The sequence below is a fragment of the Salvelinus namaycush genome, chromosome 30 (genome assembly GCF_016432855.1).
Source record: "Salvelinus namaycush isolate Seneca chromosome 30, SaNama_1.0, whole genome shotgun sequence".
Classification (NCBI taxonomy): Eukaryota; Metazoa; Chordata; class Actinopteri; order Salmoniformes; family Salmonidae; genus Salvelinus; species Salvelinus namaycush.
In genome coordinates, this window is record NC_052336.1 from 4,972,648 (window position 1) to 4,997,696 (window position 25,049).

At 46.9% G+C, this 25,049-nt stretch overlaps 2 protein-coding genes across 2 annotated transcripts in view; both read right to left on the reverse strand.

Annotated features, from left to right (window-relative positions):
- LOC120024737 (transcription factor Maf-like) overlaps positions 1–25,049 on the reverse strand; it is a 165,587-nt gene that overhangs the window by 55,081 nt on the left and 85,457 nt on the right. The gene's annotated exons all lie outside the window — the stretch shown is intronic.
- On the reverse strand, positions 343–21,990 carry LOC120024780 (extensin-like). Its single transcript, XM_038969064.1, has 4 exons — positions 21,962–21,990; positions 21,187–21,454; positions 5,728–6,315; positions 343–1,719 (listed from the first exon to the last, which is right to left on the reverse strand). Exons 1-4 carry the CDS (start codon positions 21,988–21,990, stop codon positions 343–345), a joined length of 2,262 nt encoding a protein of 753 aa, XP_038824992.1.

Below are 25,049 nucleotides of genomic sequence, written 5' to 3' on the forward strand. Positions count from 1 at the left end.
CACACACACACACACACACACACACACACACACACACACACACACACACACACACAGGGTCCTAGACAGATAAGAATCTCCACTTTTACGAACGTCTTCCTCCCCACTAACAAACAGACTATTAACGGGCCGTCAGCCGCTGGCTCCTACCCGTCCTTCTGGCAGCTAATGTCCTACTATTTGTCCATCTCTGGCATCTGACCCCATAAAGGCCCGGCTGTAAAAAAAAGAAGCCCAATTGACCCATGTCATTAGGGGCCAACCCTCTTCTCCCAGTCTTTACTGCAGTGAATGTTTGTTTTTGGTTGGTCAGGTTTCCTATGCTGTGATTAGTGGGCTGTGTTAAAGGCGGACGAGGAGGTGGGCCGAGGAGGGGGACGAGGAGGTGGGCCGAGGAGGTGGGTGATGAGGTGGGTGATGAGGTGGGCCGAGGAGGGGGGTGAGGAGATGGGCAGAGGAGGTGGGCCGAGGAGCGGGGTGAGGAGATGGGCAGAGGAGGGGGCCAAGGAGGTGGGCCGAGGAGGTGGGCCGAGGAGGGGGCCGAGGAGGTGGGCCGAGGAGGGGGCCGAGGAGGTGGGCCGAGGAGGGGGCCGAGGAGGGGGCCGAGGAGGTGGGCCGAGGAGGGGGCCGAGGAGGTGGGCCGAGGAGGTGGGCCGAGGAGGTGGGTGATGAGGTGGGCCGAGGAGGTGGGTGATGAGGTGGGTGATGAGGTGGGCCGAGGAGGGGGACGAGGAGGTGGGCCGAGGAGGTGGGCCGAGGAGGTGGGCCGAGGAGTTGGGTGATGAGGTGGGTGATGAGGTGGGCCGAGGAGGGGGCCGAGGAGGGGGCCGAGGAGGTGGGCCGAGGAGGGGGCCGAGGAGGGGGCCGAGGAGGTGGGCCGAGGAGGTGGGCCGAGGAGGGGGGCGAGGAGGGGGGTGAGGAGATGGGCAGAGGAGGTGGGCCGAGGAGGGGGGTGAGGAGATGGGCAGAGGAGGGGGCCGAGGAGGTGGGCCGAGGAGGTGGGCCGAGGAGGGGGCCGAGGAGGTGGGCCGAGGAGGGGGGTGAGGAGATGGGCAGAGGAGGTGGGCCGAGGAGGTGGGCCGAGGAGGGGGCCGAGGAGGGGGGTGAGGAGATGGGCAGAGGAGGTGGGCCGAGGAGGGGGGTGAGGAGATGGGCAGAGGAGGGGGCCGAGGAGGTGGGCTGAGGAGGTGGGCCGAGGAGGGGGCCGAGGAGGTGGGCTGAGGAGGTGGGCCGAGGAGGGGGCCGAGGAGGGGGCCGTGGAGGGGGCCGAGGAGGGGGCCGAGGAGATGGGCAGAGGAAGTGGGCAGAGGAGGGGGCCGAGGAGGGGGCCGAGGAGGGGGGTGAGGAGATGGGCAGAGGAAGTGGGCAGAGGAGGGGGCCGAGGAGGGGGTCGAGGAGGTGGGCCGAGGAAGGGGCCGAGGAGTTGGGCCGAGGAGGGGACCGAGGAGGTGTGCAGAGGAGGTGGGCCGAGGAGGTGGGCCGAGGAGGTGGGCCGAGTAGAGGGGTGAGGAGGTGGGCCGAGGAAGTGGGCCGAGTAGAGGGGTGAGGAGGTGGGCCGAGGAAGTGGGCCGAGGAGGGGGGCGAGGAAGTGGGCCGAGGAGGGGGCCGAGGAGGTGGGCCGAGGAGGGGAGTGAGGAGGTGGGTGAGGAGGGGGCAGGGTGAAGGCCGAGGAGGGAGTCTTGGAGCCTCTTGGTTCAAGGCTCCTCCCCCGTGGAGAGGCTGTCAGGTCCAATATTAACACAAACACAGACAGAGGCAAGGCCCTGATTACAGGGCTAAAGCGAGGAGCTCTCTGGGCCCCGGTGAAGAAAAACAGCTTCTTTACACTCACAGACAACTAGAGTCTGGAAGTAAGTGCAAGAGGGCGTGTGTAAAGAATTTCTCAGAAATGGTAAGCTTGTTGGGTAATTGAAAGAAATATATACAAACAAAACGCTATTCTATTCTCATTTTACAGCATATTATTAATCACAGCATGCCAAGCTACACTAGACCTCCACAACACCCCATCTTCTTTTCTCCTGGCTGCAACCCTCAGAATAAGCCATTCCTCTCCGTGTACCCTGGGATGTGATGTTTGCTAGCCTTGCTAGCTCCTGCTAGCCCCATACCACAGCAGCCCTCCATATCTCTTCCATGTAAATCTGTCTCTCTGAGTCACTGCTAAGAGTGAAAGTCCGCCAGGTCACCGTCGGACCTCAGAGGTAATGGAATCTCTGGGACGCCTGGGGGGACATAAGTCAAGGTGAAGAGAGATGGTGACAGTGACAAAAGCTTGGAAGAGTGAGTGAGAGGGAGAGAGAGAAAGAGAGAGAGAGAGAGAGAGAGGCAGGTAGGGGCTTTATGATGAATGTTAAAAGCTTGACAGCTTGAGGTTTGGGATTTAAAGAGGAAGCAGATTGGTTCATATCCCGTATGGCCTTTACACTATCTGGTTCTTCATCACTATCACAGCTCTCTCTCTCTCTCTCTCTCTCTCTCTCTCTCTCTCTCTCTCTCTCTCTCTCTCTCTCTCTCTCTCTGCCCTGCAGTGGTGTGAGCCGGAGGCCTACACGGCAGCTTTATAAAGAGGTGCAAATCAATCTTAACCTCCTCTCTCTCTGGTGCTGCTCCACTCCCCACAGGACACAGGTTGCATAGAGCCCTGAGGACCAGCTCTCACTGCTGCACGGAAACATCCAACCTACTGTAGTACAGGAACATTACAGTATGATGACAATCACTACAGTACACCTCTATTCATCCTGAGAAGCTGAACTGAAACCCACTCTCCTGACCTGTTACAGGTTTATACAATTAATTCATGTTATGACATTTTTTTATAGATCCAAACATAAAAGTTGTTACCACATTGCAAAGTAATTTGCTACCATATACAGTCCTGTATGGGTGGCTACCTTTATTATCTAATGTCTTTGTGAACTGTATGTATTAACATATCTGTAGACATACTGGCAACAGAAATGTGCTTTATGACTATGTAAATGGCCCATACATGTCCATGAACAAACATGCAATATGCATTAAGCCTGGCACCAATAAACAATATACTGTAAATCAATATCGTAATAGCATTTACAATAAATACATGTAGTCACTACTGTAAAGAACATAAAAGCAAAATAATATATTGCCCTATGGAGAGCTGCTACCTTTGTTTTACAGGCACTTTGATGAATAATTCACAATAGCAGTTCAATTATTTACATGAAGGTTATAGTGAACTGCTCTGCAAACAGCGACGCGGTAGGTTAGTGCAGCACTGTCTCCTGATTATGAGGCCATGTTTCTAACCTCACATGATAACGTAATGTTGCTGTAACACATGTTCTCGCTCGCTGCTATATGGGTTTCCTTACAGTTGTAATCATCTGGGCCTGGAGCTTTAGCATCAGGGTCTCTCACAATGTTAATAGACCCTAACAGACATCTCCAGTGATCTAAGCCACCTCCATTTTTCAGAAAACATGCACCCATACAGTCCAATGGCCCTAGACCCAAACTTGACCCCTAGACCCAAACTTGACCCCTAGCCTCTAACCCCTATACACTTGTTTAGATGCAGGTTGCATATGTGTAGGCATTATAGCCAAACTGACACCTAGCCTAGCTGTGGCTATCCTATTGTGCATATTGATAACACCTACTCACTCCTTTCAGAGCTACAAGTTCTTACAGGGTAAGGACAAGAAGTCGATTTGGGATTTGGCAATAGCAGAAGCATGTTAAATGACTAAATTGGCATGTCTGGCCTCAACATGTCTGGGGTAAAGTAAGACTGTAACAGAACTAAACAAGGAAATCTGGTCTCTAAAATCCTCTTACCAGGACAATTCTGTGGAACAGTCAATGGTGTCCCTGACATTGTGACATGGCAATTACATTTAACTGGTGTCCATTGATGATCCAAAAGCAGCTTATCCTGGCAAGGGTCAAGGAACAGCTAGAGTCTCAGCTAGAGAGGGCAGAGGAGAGGTCTGTTCTGGGGACCCATCCCCCTTCAACTGACTGAACTGTGTGTGTGTGTGTGTGTGTGTGTGTGTGTGTGTGTGTGTGTGTGTGTGTGTGTGTGTGTGTGTGTGTGTGTGTGTGTGTGTGTGTGTGTGTGTGTGTGTGTGTGTGTGTGTGTGTGTGTGTGTGTGTGTGTGTGTCACTATCCATCTATCTACCTCCTATCAGTCTCTTCTATTCAGAAGTTCTACTTCCGTCCATACTGTGGTCTCTACAATTCCATGAACCTCATACAGCTCATATTTCACAAGAGGAGAGAGATGGTGGTGGTGATGGAGGCGGACACATTTCAGCGTGACACCCATGTGGGACACATTTCAGTGTGATACCCAGATTCTCCCCTACAAATCACTGCCACCTGTTTCACCATGTCCTTATGTTCATGACAGGATTAGTAAACTTTCTGAAATGTTTGGTACTAAACCTGAAAGAGCACAGGACCATGGTGAGGATGCTTCTGGCTGTTCATTCCCTTCTCCTCTCTCCCATGGCTCTATAATGGGATCTAATGGGCTCAGTCTTTACTGTGTGTCCATTAGGCCACAGCGATGCTGGATATTGGCAGGTGGAGAGACAGAGAGCTTCAGTTGTGAAGTATAGGTCTGTAAAACCATGTCAGCAGACAGGTAGGAAGTGGATGTTGTGATGGACGGAGTGACATACTTTATGATATTCAATGGGGCAACTGGCCCAGCCTTTCTCTTTTTGTAAATAGTCTCCAATGTTCATTATCAATTGCTATAATTACTATCATGTATAAGACTGAAACATTTGATTGTAACGATCAATTGCCCTTCAAAGTTGGCCATTCACAACACCCTAAATTAACTGCACCTAAAGCCAACAGTCAATGGTCAATGCAAAATCTATTGAACACACTGCTGGCTGAGGAGTGAGAATGTGCCTAAGGAAGGGGCGTGGGGGGGGGGGGGGGGGGGGGTACTTGGAGTGCACCCAAAACAAGTTGATTTATGTGAACCAGAGCAACATACATCTAATCGTTATCTCTTAGCGAGGACGATGAATGAAAATGTCTCTCCTGAAATATTGAAATGCAATCTTTATCTAAGTGAGGCGGGGAGGCTAGGAGGGGAACCCATTTAGCAAATCCGTTACGTACTCCTCCATCAGAGCTCCAAAAGAGGGAGGAGATGAAAGACAGAGGGAATGACAGATAGACGGAGAGAGAGCGACAGGAAAGACAGAGAGAGGGAACTGTGAGATAACAGAACGAGAGAGAGGAGGAAGCTGCTTCACCCCCGTCCCTCTCCCCATCTTTGCACACAACCCCGCTCCCATCCCTCACACACACGTCCTCCCTGTCTCCCTGTCTATCTCACCATGTCAGCAAAATTGTTGTTTTTAATTTATTACACATTCCACGTGTTAAGCATGCAATCCTCCCGGGTGCAATATTCAACAAACTATCAACAAATCTTTGTTTGTCCCCTGGCAGAGAGCGTGGTTAGAAGGATAATAGTCACCTCTGAGAGGAACAAGCTGGAACAATGGTAAGGATGGGAACTCTAAACGGCTTCATGTAGCTCCATGCCGCAGTGCAAGACTGAACACCGCTTCAGAGGGATAGATAGAGAACGAGTCAGAGAGAGAGGGAGAGAGAGAGAGAAAGAGAGAGAGAAAGAAAGAGAGAGAGAGAATGAAAGCGAGAGAGACACTTAAAACAAACAGCTTATTGACTCTGCTGGGGCGACTGACTCTGCTGGGGGCGACTGACTCTGCTGGGGGCGACTGACTCTGCTGGGGGCGACTGACTCTGCTGGGGGCGACTGACTCTGCTGGGGGCGACTGACTCTGCTGGGGGCGACGGACTCTGCTGGGGGCGACTGACTCTGCTGGGGGCGACTGACTCTGCTGGGGGCGACTGACTCTGCTGGGGGCGACTGACTCTGCTGGGGGCGACTGACTCTGCTGGGGCGACTGACTCTGCTGGGGCGACTGACTCTGCTGGGGGCGACGGACTCTGCTGGGGGCAACTGACTCTGCTGGGGGCGACTGACTCTGCTGGGGGCGACTGACTCTGCTGGGGGCGACTGACTCTGCTGGGGCGACTGACTCTGCTGGGGGCGACTGACTCTCCTGGGGGTGACTGACTCTGCTGGGGGCGACTGACTGCTGGGGGCGACTGACTCTGCTGGGGGCGACGGACTCTGCTGGGGGCGACTGACTCTGCTGGGGGCGACGGACTCTGCTGGGGGCGACTGACTCTGCTGGGGCGACTGACTCTGCTGGGGCGACTGACTCTGCTGGGGGCGACTGACTCTGCTGGGGCGACTGAGCGCTGATCTGAAGAGAAGAGTGGGAGCAGTGCAGTGCAAAGCAGCGAGCTCCTCTGAAAAGTCTTTAGTCTTTTACCCAGGCCCTTTCCCAGTCCTCACAACCACTTAGCCCTCTCTGCCTGTGGGTACCACGGGCCTGTTGTGACACGGTCTCACATACTAGAGGTCTGGAGACTGAGGATACAGAGCTGTAGAGTTAAGAGAGGGCTTTAAATCACATAGGACAACAACACTTAGGAATAACACTGGATTTGTCAACTGAAGTTCAGTATTTCTATGAGCCATATTATTTATGTATATATGAAGACAAGAGGAGCAGACTGGTTCATTACTGCCAGCTGCATAGCATAAGTCATTAAATATGTTGCACTCTCACAGAACAACTGAATACACTTGTTGCTTTGAATATATGGGACAATTTGGTAGAAGCTTTGAGTCCTGGTCCCACAAATATATTATCTCCATATTTACCATGTGGTGGCCTTGGCCTTGGGTCTCTCCAGACTTGACTTACCCCTGTGACCCACCATGCCCATATAGGGTGTCGGTGAGAGTGCCAGCAGTCACCAAGACATCCTACTCCTCACTAACATCCCCAGCACGCCACAGCCCACCCATCACACCCTGCCAACCTCTAACAAACAATGCAAAAAAACTAACATATTGACTCTCTAACTGACAGAGTGAAGTACTGTCACCCGTCCCTCACACTAAAAACTGGCATCACACCCTGGGAGTGGCTCCTTCAGCCTTGAACCAGATCCTTCCACAGGGCGTCACAGTGTTAAAAAGATGGCTTGTTTCTCATTAGCGCAGTGCCTAAGATAAGACAGCCAAGAGTGGATGGTAGAGGACTCTCACTGGGGACATGAAGGGGGGTTGATGACACTGGTATTGGCCAACTTCTAGAGTGAGTTTTAGTCCCTTTGTCACTTGTCTTGACTTTCAGACTCTGGGACACTTCTGTTACAAACAGCTGTGAACATTATGCTGTGCATATGCTGATATACACAAATACACATCCATGTATCAAGGCGTAGTAGTACTGTATGTACACACACACATATACTGAAGCACACAAACATACTGTACATGTATGTGAACACATGCACACACAAACATTTATTTTGACCTCAGTATAAGAATAAAATTGTCCAGAAAATATTTTTTATAACTGATAAAAAGAGAATCCAGAATATCAATGTATTTCTGACTCCATCTCAAACCAGACTCCCTGAGAGCAGCGCTGGAGAGGATAGGAGTGGGTAATCAGTAACAGAGGGCTTCTCTATGGATCCAGTCTGGTTTACATTAGCATGCTGGCCACTGCCTCCTCACATCTCGGTGTGTATTTAAATAGTTCATGGACTAGCCATCCACTCTGCTACTGTAAGTAAGGAAGGGGGCCCCGATCCTCAGAAGTTCTATCTTTCAGATCAAGAGGAGTGACTTTGGAATACTGCAATATTCATGAAGTGTTTGGGAACTTTATACCCTCCCTTGTCTTTGAAGTCTCCCAGATTTCATCCACTTCTCCAAAAAAGCCTCTGTCCATTTGCTCGTCAGTAATTGAACACTGGTTATATATACACTGCTCAAAAAAATAAAGGGAACACTTAAACAACACAATGTAACTCCAAGTCAATCACACTTCTGTGAAATCAAACTGTCCACTTACGAAGCAACACTGATTGACAATAAAGTTCACATGCTGTTGTGCAAATGGAATAGACAAAAGGTGGAAATTATAGGCAATTAGCAAGACACCCCCAATAAAGGAATGGTTCTGCAGTGACCACAGACCACTTCTCAGTTCCTACGCTTCCTGGCTGATGTTTTGGTCACTTTTGAATGCTGGCGGTGCTTTCACTCTAGTAGTAGCATGAGACGGAGTCTACAACCCACACAAGTGGCTCAGGTAGTGCAGTTCATCCAGGATGGCACATCAATGCGAGCTGTGGCAAAAAGGTTTGCTGTGTCTGTCAGCGTAGTGTCCAGAGCATGGAGGCGCTACCAGGAGACAGGCCAGTACATCAGGAGACGTGGAGGAGGCCGTAGGAGGGCAACAACCCAGCAGCAGGACCGCTACCTCCGCCTTTGTGCAAGGACGAGCACTGCCAGAGCCCTGCAAAATGACCTCCAGCAGGCCACAAATGTGCATGTGTCAGCATATGGTCTCACAAGGGGTCTGAGGATCTCATCTCGGTACCTAATGGCAGTCAGGCTACCTCTGGCGAGCCCATGGAGGGCTGTGCGGCCCCCCAAAGAAATGCCACCCCACACCATGACTGACCCACCACCAAACCGGTCATGCTGGAGGATGTTGCAGGCAGCAGAACGTTCTCCACGGCGTCTCCAGACTCTGTCACGTCTGTCACATGTGCTCATGTGCTCAGTGTGAACCTGCTTTCATCTGTGAAGAGCACAGGGCGCCAGTGGCGAATTTGCCAATCTTGGTGTTCTCTGGCAAATGCCAAACGTCCTGCACGGTGTTGGGCTGTAAGCACAACCCCCACCTGTGGACGTCGGGCCCTCATACCACCCTCATGGAGTCTGTTTCTGACCGTTTGAGCAGACACATGCACATTTGTGGCCTGCTGGAGGTCATTTTGCAGGGCTCTGGCAGTGCTCGTCCTTGCACAAAGGCGGAGGTAGCGGTCCTGCTGCTGGGTTGTTGCCCTCCTACGGCCTCCTCCACGTCTCCTGATGTACTGGCCTGTCTCCTGGTAGCGCCTCCATGCTCTGGACACTACGCTGACAGACACAGCAAACCTTTTTGCCACAGCTCGCATTGATGTGCCATCCTGGATGAACTGCACTACCTGAGCCACTTGTGTGGGTTGTAGACTCCGTCTCATGCTACTACTAGAGTGAAAGCACCGCCAGCATTCAAAAGTGACCAAAACATCAGCCAGGAAGCATAGGAACTGAGAAGTGGTCTGTGGTCACTGCAGAACCATTCCTTTATTGGGGGTGTCTTGCTAATTGCCTATAATTTCCACCTTTTGTCTATTCCATTTGCACAACAGCATGTGACATTTATTGTCAATCAGTGTTGCTTCCAAAGTGGACAGTTTGATTTCACAGAAGTGTGATTGACTTGGAGTTACATTGTGTTGTTTAAGTGTTCCCTTTATTTTTTTGAGCAGTGAATATATATATTTTTTTTTCCCTTGTTGGTTTTCTGTTGGTTTTCTTTGAATACGGTGGGAGAAACCGGAATGCCTTCATACTGTATGTTAATGCCAGTTGGACTCGACTCCTCCTGGGGAATCAAGAACGCTGGGACGCCAGGAATACGATCTGACCAGCCGTAGCTGTGCCTGACAAGCCCTTCTCCCCCCTTCATTCCTTGGTTCCCTCCATCCACCCACTCTGGGAATTCCCCCTATGCCTGACCCAGCCAAAGGTCTCTCCCTTTGGTAGACGCCCGCTAACCGAGGGGCATGCTGGGGGGCGACCGATCCTCTGTTGAGCTTAACTGTGCATTCTGTGATGATCGATGATGGCCAGGGGAGATAGAAGCGATAGCGCAAGCAGAGGAAGGAGAGATGAGGAGAGAGGAGAGAAGAAGAGGTAAAGGAGAAGGGTAACACTATCCCCATGCAGGATACAGGCGAGAAGTTTGAACGACTAGCACCAAGCCCGGCCCAGACACAGCAGCAGAGAGCAGAGATCAGTAAAGGCAGCAGGACACCTTTGAAGGAAACTATCAAATATTAAGGGGAAGTGGATACCTCCTCTCGGCTGACTAAAGTAATGTGGCTGGGCACGGATCTGGCCACCTGTAGACCCACCGTAGTGGTGTGAGACATCTCTTTTTTCCCTATAGCACTTGCACGCTCACTCTCTTGTGACCGCCACAACGGCAGTGACCGTATTACCGCCACACCAGAGGTCACGAGTCATGAAGGCAGTCAAATTCCACGTGACTGTTTAGTTACGGTAATTAGGCTTCTCCAAACTCTGATGCTGCTGATGGTCATTAGTAGCCTACCAAACTGCCTGGTACGCGGCACTCTATTGTCCCTCTAATCACTCTGACATCAATGCAAATGTATTCAAAAATCTAATCAAACACTTCATGAGAACCCCATAAGCTCATGTTGCGCAACATTTCAATAGGCTATGCAATTGCTTTAGAAAACAGAGTGATGGCCTCTACTAAAAATCGGAGGCTCAGCTTTCTATAGGCTAGGCTAACTATCTTTATTTCTCAACTTTCCTAATACTAAACACATTGCTTATATTTTTACAACAGCCTAGCCTAGTAGCCTAGCTGGCCTGCATGAAAATAAACCACGGGGAAAAGCCCCATTTAAGTGCATAGATGACATGTATTTTTTCCCGCTGACCCTGTTTCGATACAGGTGCATGATATTGGTCCATTCTAAATCAAAACAAATCTCACACATATATTATTTAGTATATGTAAAGACAAGATTAAATCAAGAATAGTCTGATGGGTGACAATATTAGCCTATCACTTGTGAATTATATATTATCACTTGTGAATGATGCCCAGCATAGGAAACAATGCCTTTTTTTTGCGACTTTTTCTAATTATTGTCGCACACCTCATGTAGCCTAGCCGATAGGCCTATATGTTTTAATAAGGTTTGTATCACAACTATTGGCCAAATAACTTCTTACAATTAAGCACATTAATCCGCTTTACAATGGTTGTAAAGCCCAACTGGCATACATAAGCAGTGCGTGAGTTTCAAGTTTGGGGAGAATCTTTTTCACCATTAAAATGCACTTTTAGAATAAAAGCATTACATACATAAATGCATTTGCGGTCACTTTTGATAATGGTGTTTTACGTTAATGGAAAATTTGCGTTTATAGCCTACTACCATGTGCACATTGCTGCACTTAAAATGTGAATAAATATCCTAATTGTTTATCAACATTTTAAACTGAATGTTCTTATCTATTGCTTCAGCCACATTGCGTAAAAAAGTTTTTTTGATGCTTGTGGTTGTATTAATTTGGGATCTAGCGCATGACAGGTCTGTGTGTGGCTCTGAGTAGGGCTGTGGCAGTCAGAAAATGTTGTCAGTCTATGTTTGGAATATTTATTTCTCACACCGAGTAGGTCAACTTTTGTACTATAGGGAAAGTAGTTTGACATAGGCTAGTGCTTTTGTTGTTCGTTAGGCATACTCATCTTGTTGGCTGACGAAAAATAAATGTGAACACGTCTTCCAATATCTTCAATATGCACCTTGGAATTAGATAAGGACACGTGCAGTTGAGTCCCCGATGTGTTTGTCTTCACTTGTAGCCTGTGAGAAAGACCCAATCACGTTATCGAGCGCGCAGCACTCAGGTAGAAGCGCACAATGGCCAATGGCCGCAAAAGGCATGGATTTTTTTGGGGTGCATTATGGCCGCACAAAGAGGATGCCTCTGTGAAATTCTAGGCATTATCATGCGCTTGCCAAACTGTGAATGAGAGACTGATGAAGTGTGTACAGCCTTTGCAAAAAACTAAGCAGAGCTCATGTCTTTCAACCAACTTTTTTCAAATCATCATTAGAGTCGCATCATGCAGCCTTACAATGTATTAAAAATCAAAACATATAGCTCAACGTTTGTAGAACAACTACATTTACATGAATAACTCTAAATGAAGCATATAGGAGTACCTATTTCTTTGTTAACCGCCCAACACAGAATAGTGCGCACTTCCTCAAATCGTTTGGAGAACATATTTATATTTTATTCAGCTTTGTTCAATTGTATTCTTCGTACTATAAAATAATATAAAATAATGCTACGGAATTATAAGCCATTTGGCATAGCCAGATCAAGACCTAACATAAGGACATGTTATTCTGTTCTTCTGAAATAGACTACATTTTATTCATATCATGCTTCTTTAGATCTGTCTAAAATAAATCATGGATTTCTTCTGAAGGTGGATTTATTAGACTTTTTAAAATGTATGTGTGGAAGCCAGGAGATGCTAAATGTGTTAATGTTAATTAATGGTCTATTACAGTGAGACTGACAGTTATTTGCTTGACAATCGCAGGCTGACACAATTTTCTGACTGCCACAGCCCTACTCAGAGCCACACACAGACCTGTCAGGATAAGTGTTCCTGCCGGGCAAGCACACCCGTCGGCCCAGGGGGTCAAAGCATGAGTCATGGACTTTGATACAAATGTAACCCTCCTAAGATGTAACCCTCCTAAAAGGTAACCCTCCTAATATGTAATCCTCCTAAGATGTAACCCTTCTAAGATGTAACCCTCCTAATATGTAACCCTCCTAAGATGTAACCCTTCTAAGATGTAACCCTCCTAATATGTAACCCTCCTAAGATGTAACCCTCCTTTACTACCATTTCCACCCCCTCTCCCCCATCCTCCTCTTCATCTCCGCTAGTAAAACCAACCCTTAGCAGTAGAGACTGAATAATAAGATGGGCTTACTTTTGATCATCCCTGTTTTAGCATAAAAAAAATCCCCTTTCCTCTTTTAACGGCCTTAAAACCAATAAGCGGCTTGTTACAGACTTTTTTCTGCCCGCACGCTAAAAGAGCAAACAACATCGGATAGTGTTTTGATATGGAAATTAAAGATGAACTATTAGTGTTGATGTCAGTACATTTCTATCGCAAGCTCACGGTGAAAAGAAGAAAAAAGGTGGCTTCTTAGATCATGCTCCTGTATCTATTATACAGTTCACCAGCCTGTTAAACTAATACATAATCAACATGAAAGAGGGTGAATCCATACACACACAAAATAATATACACAACAATAGAAACAACTCTTCAATAGACGGGTTGGTTGTTTAGCAACAAAACTGAGTCGTGCGCAACTATGGGGCAAACCATATGGGGTTGGCTTAGATTGTTGACAGCATGGAAACTATATTTTGTTTGCAAAATGAGCACTTGTTGTCTCTCAAATATGACGTTACAGTTGTTGGTTAGCTAGCTAGCATTTTTTTTGCCATATTAGCATAGACGTGGCAACAGTCAAAACACCTCAAAACAAGACATGGTATCAAGAACAAGGAAAAACCAGCTGAAACGAGTCACATAGGATTCTCCACATGGCAGCTTCTTGTTATTGTTGCAAGCTATCTGGCCACCCCAATGCCTTTTCTTTCCTTTGTAAATTTGCTGCAGAATCAACAGGTACAGTATGGGAGGAAGAGATACAGAGTTGTTCTGTCTCATACTAGAGGTAAAATAAATCTCTCTGCACTGTGGACAGCTTCTGGAAGAGAATGACAAAAATCCCAGTAGGCAGGCAAGGGAACACCAGCGTTATCTAATACATTCATCAATATGTCCACTAAGCTCCTGACTGCTCTTAACCCTGCAGCTATCTCCCTCTCGCTCTCCCCCCTCCTCCCCTTTCTGCAGAACAGGCAGCTCAAAGTTAGTGATACACACCGTGCCAGCCCAGATGGTCAGCCGCACGGTCAAAGCATGTACCACTCAGCTCAAACAGTCTTTGAACAAACCCTTCTCCCCACTCCAGATGGCATGCCATGCGTGACACTAATACCACGGGGGAACCGTGACGGTATCAGTGTGACAAAGTCCCTAGAGGTCCGTGTGTGTGTGTGTGTGTGTGTGTGTGTGTGTGTGTGTGTGTGTGTGTGTGTGTGTGTGTGTGTGTGTGTGTGTGTGTGTGTGTGTGTGTGTGTGTGTGTGTGTGTGTGTGTGTGTGTGCGTATGCGTATGAGAGGGTTCCTTAGGTTTCTGGCTCTGTGGGGTAACTGGTCCCTGCAATGGGTATGAAATTGGTACAAGAGATTGCGGCCTGTCTAAAAACATATTCAAATAATTCTCAAGTCTTATAATTATTCTAAAGTGATTAGATATATATTTTTAAATCTATTACTAAATATAATGTCAAAAGTCATACATTATATTTCACTACTCATTAGAACTGTTATTTTTCATGATGCGCTGTCGTACAGAGGAATATTAGAGTCCTCTGTACTGTGTGTGAATGAAATCACCAGAACTGCATCAGAGAAATCTGCTCATAACCAAAACTCAGAGACAACAGTCAGACATCAGGTTCAATCAGCCTCCCTACAGATACATACTGACTGCCACTCTGTAAAGACATCATCAAGCCATTCTTCACTACATCTGCCCAAGCACATTCCCCTTAAAGTGCAGTGATTCTGCAGTATTTGAGACATTGCTAAACACTTCATTTAAGCTTAGAGAAGCATGTTTTTTTACTTTGAGACTGATAAGGAGACAGAGGAGCCTCGAGGCACGCCAACAGCACATACACACAAGCATGCTCACACAAACAAACACACACACTTAAACAAATCAAAAATCACCAGAGGAGCCACATAGCCTTTGTGTGTGTGTGTGTGTGTGTGCGTGCGTGCGTGCGTGCGTGCGTGCGTGCGTGCGTGCGTGCGTGCGTGCGTGCGTGCGTGTGTGCGTGCGTGCGTGCGTGTGTATGTGTATGTGTATGTGTATGTATGTGTGCGTATTCTCGGGCAGGCAAGGGTTTTCTCCCGCTGTGCAGTTCCCCTCTCTACCCTTCCGGAACGTCAAGGGGCTTTCATATCTAGAAAAAACGAGAAACATTGACTGGCTATTCCCTGTGATATTCCTTATTCCTGCTGAAGGCCCCTCTAAATTAAAAAACAGTTATGAATCATCCTCAGTGGAGTTCTCTGCTTAAATTAATGCCTCAATTAGATTGGGAACATTAAAGGCAGTAATGATTTCCACTCCTCTGTATTGTAATTTAAGGCGTGCTTACTCTTGCCTGTGAAAGCAGTGCTTGGATTTGAATGTATTAGACTAGATTAATGAAGGGCGGATACGGAGTCAGTCTGCTCTGTAGCCCTTACTTATGTGCCAGGCCATGAAGCTCTATCATGTTTCAGCCGAACAGATATTGTGTTTAATTAAATTAGATTCAAGATACTTTATTTATCCCACTAAGGGTAAATATGCTAAGATCAGTGTGGATTGGAATATATAGAACACAATATAAAAAAACAGAATAAAAATGTACATCTTGTGATTGTTTTATCACTGAATAAAAAACATCAAAAGTCTCATTAGGTAACAGTGTCATCAGGCAGATGACTCTTTCTTCTTCATAACTACTGTACCTACAATATGTTATATTAAAATATGTAAGGACAGTAGACAGTATGTCTGGGTGAGGGTACCCCTTGATCAGCTCCATCACCTCTAGTATCCTTTGTGTCCCTCAGTCAGTCCTGTTACCCCCTGCAGCTCCCCTCTCTAGCTACCTGAGCGCAGGGGCGGGATTGTAATGATAGCAGGAGGAGAAAGCGATCTGTCCCCCATCGATCCAGACTGTCAGCACGGACTGGACGTCTACCCCGGCACTATCGCTAACGCTATGGCCAGGCTGGGTAACATCAGTGACCGCAGGCTTGCGTGCCTGGTCACCTCTAATCAAACGCCCACTCCCGATGAGCCAGGGGCATCTAGAGGGTCACCTCGAGAGTCAGGCCTAACTTTGGTGAAATTAGCAGGAGAGGGATGGCAGATGGCTTATGTTGTATTAATAGGTTAAATCAATGGTGACCTTATTTTTGGTAAATGAGCGTGGGTAATTGGAAGTCCCGGACCACGTTGAGGATTACAATGTTTATCTTCGCATAATCCTGATAAACATTAAGACATGACGAGCAACATGCTGATGAGCTTCAGGCAGGAGCAATCAATCACAAATCGAGATAAATAGCCCCTTTGGCATTCCTGCCAAATGAAGGAAGGTTAAAGTCAACGCCTCTAGCGCAACAGTGGCTCTCTCTCTCTGACGCTGTTAGTCTGTGCTTTTAAGTCCTGCACTCAGGTACACTGCACATTATGAAATGAGTCAACACGTCCTAAATAGTTGGAGGGTACGACGGGGAGCCAAATGCGAGATATTACCAGCAACAAAGAACCACAAATAGTGCCGTTACACCACCATCATTTCTCAATCGTTTTTGACTAAGTTTGGAACTTTAATTTAAAGTTGACCATTTAATTTTTTGTTGTTGTTGTTATTCAAATAAACAATTAATTCTCTCCATAACTTGCAGTCGACAATCAACTCTGTAAACATTTATCACATACACCAGGCTTGTGGGTACGCCCGTTTCTTTTGAGTTATAGGGGGCCATTTTGCCGGGCTGCACATTTGCCTATTCACACAGGGAAATGGGCAGAAACTCCTCAAGCAGAACATATTCAGGAGGAGCGTTTCTGAGGACTTCATGTTTGCAAATGACTTGCAGGTACATACATAAACCCCTCTACCTGCGTGTGATAAAGGGACTTGTTGAAACCCAGACAAGCAAGTCTGCTTCTTAGCGACTCAAACCAGACGCTGAGCAGTATAGCGAGGAGAAGGGTGTGGGGGGCGGGAAGGAAGGGGGAGGGGGGAGGTGGGAGACAGACGCATGTTCATTCCCCGTCAGTGCATCTCAGTGATAAGGAGACATTGGGAGCTTGTTTACATCCGGCAATGGGAAAACAAATTGAAAATTCCTGCCGGGACGCCGATGCATATCAAAACAGGATTAGTTTAGAAATAATCGCCCATGCCACAAACTGTCACCAGCTAATCTACACTTTGTTAGAATTCAAATTACTTTCCCATGTTTACATTGGCATTACGGCAAGGGCAGGGGCCCAGCCACTCTGAGGGGGCCTATTTGCACAAGAGGAGTAATAAAAAACAGATAAAATAAAATAAACTTCCAATAAATATTCCTGAAGGGAGAGAATGCAAAGGTCCTGTCGTCTGAATGGGAATATTGAATAGGGAGGGCCTTTACAATACTAGTGGTGGAGAGTCCCCGTTGTGAAGCAGGAGACAGCAGACAGATGGTGGTAAGATTTGATGGCTTCCTCTGAGGGGGCGAGACGAGCCCAGTTGGGCTGAGCTTAGTTGAATCGGACAGGGCTGGGCTGGGCTGTAATGAGCTGAGGTGAACTAGATCTGGGCTAGATCAAGGTGGAACTGTTTAAGCAAGTCTGGTCAGATCTGAGTGAGGCGTTGCAGAGGTGCATTACGTTTGCATTGTGTCAGGAGGAGCAGAGGCTTCTCTTGTCTCTGGATCAGGTTGCCAGTGTTTATCACTTGGAGCTGTACTGTGCTGCACTGGCACAGAGGCCAGACACATTATCCCTTTTCGAGGCCTGTCAGTCATCACGGCCCGGGCCGTCTCACACCCGGCTGCAGCCGCAGCTCCACACAGAGAGTAGCAGTCTGCAGGCCTCAGCACTGGAGGGAGCCATGGAAAAACACACAGCTTCTATCCCTCCTCTCCAACGGATCAATGAGGCTTGTCTTTAAGTGAGAACGGAAGTGCAAACCTGGTGTGAGACAGGTCTCACGTAACACAAGCCCTGTCACTGAGTCACTGTCCCTGTCCTTGTCGCTGAAGGGGACTTAACTCTTTTATCTTTACTAAATAGGTAAGAACACAGATGCATTGCGGATGCATGGCCCTAAAAGACTGTAATTTGAATCGCACATCACATTAAAATGAATCTGTGATTTTAACATTTCATACTCAATCAAAATGAGCTACCTTCCTTAGATACGAAATGTGGAGTTGAATGCCCACTAACAACTAGTGCATGCAGTCATGCATGTAACAAATTATATTGAGGGAGTTGAGTCTGTACATGTCTACACCTACAGATCCTGTAACAGCCTCTCTGGTGCACTCACTGTGCATGTGCTCACTAGTTCCCTGTTTCAAGTTGACAGCTAGTGTCAGACAGAATCTATGGAGTATTTTCATCATCTCTTGTGAGCATATTAAATCAATATAACTATAGGTACTCTTGTTTTCCCACAGTGTTTGGTTCAGGTTTAATCATTTCCATAGGATGTTTTCTTATTTTAAATCATGTCTGAATGCTTGAGGTAATTATTTCCCAAGACAATCAGTCTGGCCCTACTCAAGGCCTGTCAGACTAGAATTAATTTACAAGTTACGTCAAAGCACTGTTCTAAGATCAGTATAACACCTCAAAGCCATCTCCGTGATTAGTAAAACCCCAACTGACTCTAGGTCTGTGTTGAATGTCTGCTGGTATGTTTGTCCCCTAGCTGTGCTGTCATGGAGGCTAGCCTTATAGTTCTTATGGGAATAGGGTATGTGTCTTGTGGTGGAAACCACATTGAGTGACAGACACAGAGGAGACATGCAGAAGACATCACACAGATATGTTTTCTTTACCAGTGGTTGCTCTAAAAAGGCCATTCACTTGTTGTTCTTAGCCGTATTCTTAATGGCACTAAAGTTCTCAGTCGAAAGGCTGATACTTGCAGAATTCGCAATCTATTTTACAATCTCCCTCCTCTTCTAAATGCTATTGGGAACAACAAACAACAGTGTCATTTCACAGGGCAATATATTTTAATTGGCTGCCAAAGCAATGCTTTGTGACCCCGGAGTGACCCCGGAGCAGTCATTTCACATATCCAGATCTTAAGGTCGTCCACGGGAAGTGTGGGTTCTACAGACTAGAGACACAGACACTGGGGAGGTTTCCTGTCAGCGCTAGTGCTAGTCTACCGCTCTCTTGGCTGTAACTTTGCTCCTGTGTTCCCAGCCCTTGCCTGAGGCGGCGAATGGCTTTGTCCGCCAAGGGAGGGGGGCGAGGGCAGTGGGGGAGAGCAGGTTAGATTAGGTTTGACGGGGTAATGCTTTGAACTGGGGGGTGCATTAGATGATTTATTCTCAAACTCAGCCCATAATGGGACAGTGCATGTTTCTAATAGGGGCTGTGATAGAGACCATGCTAGTCTCATTCCCTTAGACACACATGAGCTGTACTCTACTGTCTCCTGTCTCTACCTAACTCTCTCTCTCTCGCTCTATCTATCTTTCTGTCTCTCTCAACAAGAGTGACTTGTGTTATTATCAGCTGGGACTGTGGATGAAAACTGAATGTGTGATATGTCTGATCCAAATCGGAACCAGATATTAGTCAAACCCAGGTCATCTGGGGATAGCTAACTGCAGGCCGCACTAATGAACTGCTCTGAGATCAGATATTGGTAGATAGGTGTCTGTGACTGTTCATCTCACAGTAACTGAGGGAGTCCCTGTCTCTTCCAGTAGAGTCATTACACCGAGCACAAAAGCAACCTGCAAAGTTTCCTTTCACCTGGAAGTCTTCTGAGAGGTGCTGAAGTGAAACCAGGATGCACAGGCAAAACATAAGCCATCAAATACGTATCAAATGAATGTATGGTTGACATGTAACATGCATATTAACATGGGCACCCTGCTCTCAGCTACTTCAGCATCCTGCCTCTTTAAATCTTGAGGTGGCCTGTTGTTTCTCTGTTCAGCTGCTGGGCTGCAGTCAGTGTTCTGTGTGGGAGCGTGGTGGTTTAGAGTAGAGCAGAGAGGGAGGAAGGATGACAGAGAACAGACAGTCAAACAGAAAACATGTACGGGCGAAGGAGAGAAGATCAGTGACACCACAGATGAACTGCACAAAGAGGCTCATGACAAGGCTCTAATGTGTGTGTGAGTGGTAGTACAAGTTGTATTGTATAATGTATGTGACAGTGGATTATCTACCTCACTTGCTTTGGCAATGTTAACACATGTTTCCCATGCCAATAAAGCCCCTTGAATTGAATTGAGTAGATAGGATTCTGGATACATCTGTATATCCAGTGCGGAGTGTCGACAAATAAATGAATGTGCACAAAGTAGTCCATCGACAAGGCCTAAATGATGTCCAATAATGTAACATAAGTATATAATGATGCACATACTGTATTCTAATCTGATTCTCATTTTTCACTGTTGCTCTCTCTGTCTCAGTCTCTCTATTTCACATAAACTCTCTCTCACATACACTCATTCACACAAACATACATCTCTCTCTCGCTCTCCCCCTCTCTCTTGAGACATGATAACCGTTAATTATCTGGTAATTTTTTCTTGCTGCCTGTTTCACAGCACCCCTAACCACACCGCTCAGCAGCACAGAGGCCACGGCAGCAGCACATCATTTCCTGTCACTCAGGGGGGGTGACTAGGGCTGTTATATATGTTTTTTGTAGTGAGAGGTCAAAGGTCAAACATAACGCAACAACTGCCAATGACAGGCATATGCTGCTACAGGGTTGGCACAGGTACTGAAACCACATAGGAAGGACAGTTTGAAAATCATGAATCTTTGGGCTATTGAGATAGACGTGATCTGGGTTTACGGAACCATCAGTGTGCCCATCCGCCCGAGCATAGCAGGAAAGAGAGGCAGAAATAGATTCCTTTTCATTTGAGTTTCCGGGAAGATGCTGCTTATATCGGACACTCGCGTCCCCGGGTCAGTCACACTGGCATTGATGTAATAGGAGTATTTATGCTACGATACATTCACAAAGTGAAACAGTTTTAGGCTACTGTATGAGTAAACCTGACTCTGCTTGAAATGTGTTCCATCTTCATCAGATACAGTAACTGTATAGGCTGGTTTGAAATGGGATCATAACCACTACAGTACATGGCTCAGTTGTGATGAGTGTATCTCTGTCACTACCTCCTTTTCTCCTCCAGTGTATGACACACCAGAGCGGATGGGATTGCAGTGTGTGGGAGCCTGGGAGGTGACTTGCAGGGCCTGAGCAGTCCACTGAGGTTAGGACATTACAGGAACTTGGGGTGGATAGGGGTTAGAGTAGAGCTGTGGTCAGGCTGTTGTCACACTGGTCAATCAGATCATGATCTGTCCCATTTGTTCTTTTTTAGAACGGAAGGGAGTAGTTTTCTGTATTTATCCATTGTAATATGACTACCTAACCTATCTATCTCCAGGCCATCTGACTGTTAAACAGTCATCACTAGCCGGCCTCCGCCCAGTACCCTGCCCTGAACCGTAGACACTGCCACTAGTCGGCCTCCGTCCAGTACCCTGCCCTGAACCGTAGACACTGCCACTAGTCGGCCTCCGTCCAGTACCCTGCCCTGAACCGTAGACACTGCCACTAGTCGGCCTCCGTCCAGTACCCTGCCCTGAACCGTAGACACTGCCACTAGTCGGCCTCCGTCCAGTACCCTGCCCTGAACCGTAGACACTGCCACTAGTCGGCTACCACCTGATACTCTACTCTGCACCTTAGAGGCTGTTGCCCTATGTACATAGACATGGGACACTGGTCACTTTAATAATGTTTACAGTCTGTTTTACCTACTTTATATCCATACTGTATTCTAGTCAAGGCTCATCATATATAACTACTGCTGTACACACATGTTCTATTCATATACTGTCCATACCGTCTATACACACCATCACATACAGAACATAGATATTTATATTCCTGACTCTGACATTGCTTGTTCTGATGTCTTAATATATTTTTTTATTATATATTTTCATTATATATTTGTATTATATATTTATTATATATGTTTTATTTAGTGGGTAGATCAGCTTTACTTTGCAGATAGATTGTGGCTTCCATCAATGCAAGTGTCTGCAATTGTTCTTTTTTGAAAACTTTTGGATAATGTGTGTGTTGTTATTGTATTGCTAGATATTAATGTACTGTTGTTGCTAAAACACTAGCATTTCACTGCACCTGCGATAACACCTGCAAAACTGTGTACGCCACCAATAAACTTTGATTTGATTAACCTGCACTCCTCTTTTTGGTCGTTCCTCATTTTGTCTCTTCCTTTAAGCATTACTTGTATTCACACACACACTTGACGTTAAACGGAACACACACTATTTACATACACACTGCATGAGGGGAGGTGCATCCTTGATGTGCGTCACATTATTGGTTTGGCTGATGCCAAAACAACCTGGCATATTTAGACAGCAAATATACGCAAACCCACAAATGCTTTATTGTCTGGGATGCTTAGCTAAGGGCTACGCACGTATTGCAGTTGTCAAATTAATTTGAACAACATTGAGTATGTTTTGCAGGTTTTTTGACCCCGTGTAGTGTTGTGCAAGGTGTGTGTGTGTGTGTGTGTGTGTGTGTGTGTGTGTGTGTGTGTGTGTGTGTGTGTGTGTGTGTGTGTGTGTGTGTGTGTGTGTAATTGTGTGTGTGTGTGTGTGTGTGTGTATTTGTGTGTGTGTGTGTGTGTGTGTGTGTGTGTGTGTGTGTGTGTGTGTGTGTGTGTGTGTGTGTGTGTGTGTGTGTGTGTGTGTGTGTGTGTGTTTGTGTGTATATTTGTTGACATTGGCAGCACAGTGGCAGTTAAAGCAAATGCAGGTGCTGCTGAATTTTGATGTGGGGAGAGGTAATGTAAGTGTGCCAACAAACACACACACACACACACACACACACACACACACACACACACACACACACACACACACACACACACACACACACACACACACACACACACACACACACACACACACACCTCTGAGTTTCTATATGACCCCTCCACCATAGACACACCTCTGAGTTTCTATATGACCCCCTCCACCATAGACACACCTCTGAGTTTCTATATGACCCCCTCTACCACAGACACACCTTTGAGTTTCTATATGACCCCCTCCACCATAGACACACCTCTGAGCTTCTATATGACCCCCTCCACCACAGACACACCTCTGAGCTTCTATATGACCCCCTCCACCATAGACACACCTCTGAGTTTCTATATGACCCCCTCCACCATAGACACACCTCTGAGTTTCTATATGACCCCCTCCACCATAGACACACCTCTGAGTTTCTATATGACCCCCTCCACCACAGACACACCTCTGAGCTTCTATATGACCCCCTCCACCATAGACACACCTCTGAGTTTCTATATGACCCCCTCCACCACAGACACACCTCTGAGTTTCTATATGACCCCCTCCACCACTGACACACCTCTGAGCTTCTATATGATCCCCTCCACCATAGACACACCTCTGAGTTTCTATATGACCCCCTCCACCACAGACACACCTCTGAGTTTCTATATGACCCCCTCCACCATAGACACACCTCTGAGTTTCTATATGACCCCCTCCACCACAGACACACCTCTGAGCTTCTATATGACCCCCTCCACCACAGACACACCTCTGAGCTTCTATATGACCCCCTCCACCACAGACACACCTCTGAGTTTCTATATGACCCCCTCCACCATAGACACACCTCTGAGTTTCTTTGTGAACCCCTCCACCACAGACACACCTCTGAGTAACTATATGACCCCCTCCACCATAGACACACCTCTGAGCTTCTATATGACCCCCTCCACCACACACACGCCTTGAAATCCGCTGTCTGTTTATTTAAGAGCTTCAGAGGTGTGTGAAAGAGATGGGTTAACGGGAGCGCTAGAGTTGACCTTTGTTAAGGTTACAAGCAGAGTAAAAACAACTACGTATTTCATATAATTAAGGTCATGGTTGATGATCATGTAAATACTGTAAATGTAACTGAGGGAACTGGCTTTACTCTTTACTTTTCACTTGAACGCTGCACTCTCCAGAAGCCCAAGTTATACAGCAATGCTGTGTCATGTAGAAAAGGGAGTGAGGTTTTGGTTGGTCCACGGATTACTAGAATACAGGGAGCGGGAGCGGTCACAACGCTCTCCCGAGGTCCCTGGTGGGCGTGATGTTCTGATGAAACCACTGATGATTCACATCTTACTGTCAGAAGCTTTTAAGCTCGCTCATCCTCTCCAGAAACAGTGCGTGAACACACTGCTCAGTACAGGCCATTGAGTCACGTGACCTTCAGTGTTTCAGTTAGGTCAATCTCATTTCATCATGACAGCTGGGTGTGATTCTACTGTGTTCTACTAGTTCTTTGTTAATGTGTCTTTAGTCCCTAGTTTGGCTCATCCATAGCAGACTACAAATGCATTGTAACTTATGACTTTTAAGGAATACATGCACACCTGTGCAAGTGCACCTGCATGTGCGCACACACGCACACACACATACTTCAATTTCCCACAGACACACACACACCATCGCACACGTTCAATAATCCACTCTGATAAACTTTCTTCCCACAGGCACAGATTGAAGACGTCACCTCTTGCAACTCATCCAAAATAGCACTCATTTTTTCTCCACTCTCCTTCTCTCCTCCTCTGTTCCCTGTGTGTCTTTGAGCTACAGATGGTTAAATGTGTGTTCTCACTCAGTGGGATCCCTATGGAAGCAGATGCCCAGGCAGGCCTGTCTGTGATTGTTCCCATTGTGTCTAAAGCTGTCTGTGGGCTGTACACGGCTCTTCGTCTCCCTGTACTGGATGGATATCACCATCACCCTGCTCCCATTAACTCATTAGCTGAGAGGATGAGCCGGCTATTATCACTCACTATAACACTACACTTAACCTGCTAGGGAAGTCAGCCAGCTAGAATTATAATCAAGTAGTGATCAAGGAAAATGCATGAAGATGTGTCAAAATATGTGTCATGCATATGCTGTGGTGCAAACGACAGACCACATGTTCTCTTTGCTCAAAATAAATTGAAAAAATCCCTACTTTAGAGAGTGTTATTGTGGCCATTCTGTCCAAACATAGATATCTCTAGCATGGCTTCCTCCTGCAGCCCAAAGACCCCTACTGAGAAAACAAACACACACACCAACCCATGTATCTGTCAGCAACCTGGACACAGGTATGTCTCAGACTGGAAACAATCACAGTAGAGCGAGTGTGTGTGTGTGTGTTTGTGTGTGTGTGTGTGTGCGCGTGCATGTTTTCTTGGAAGTGAGAATAGTTTGGGAA

Coding starts and splice junctions, on each gene's coding strand:
- LOC120024780 (XM_038969064.1), bottom strand. CDS start 21,990: ATGAGGAACGACCAAAAAGAGGAGTGCAG. Junction 21,455..21,961: donor GACCAAAAAGAGGAGTGCAG/GTTAATCAAATC, acceptor CTATGTACATAG/GGCAACAGCCTCTAAGGTGC. Junction 6,316..21,186: donor TGTCTACGGTTCAGGGCAGG/GTACTGGGCGGA, acceptor TCTTCTCTTCAG/ATCAGCGCTCAGTCGCCCCA.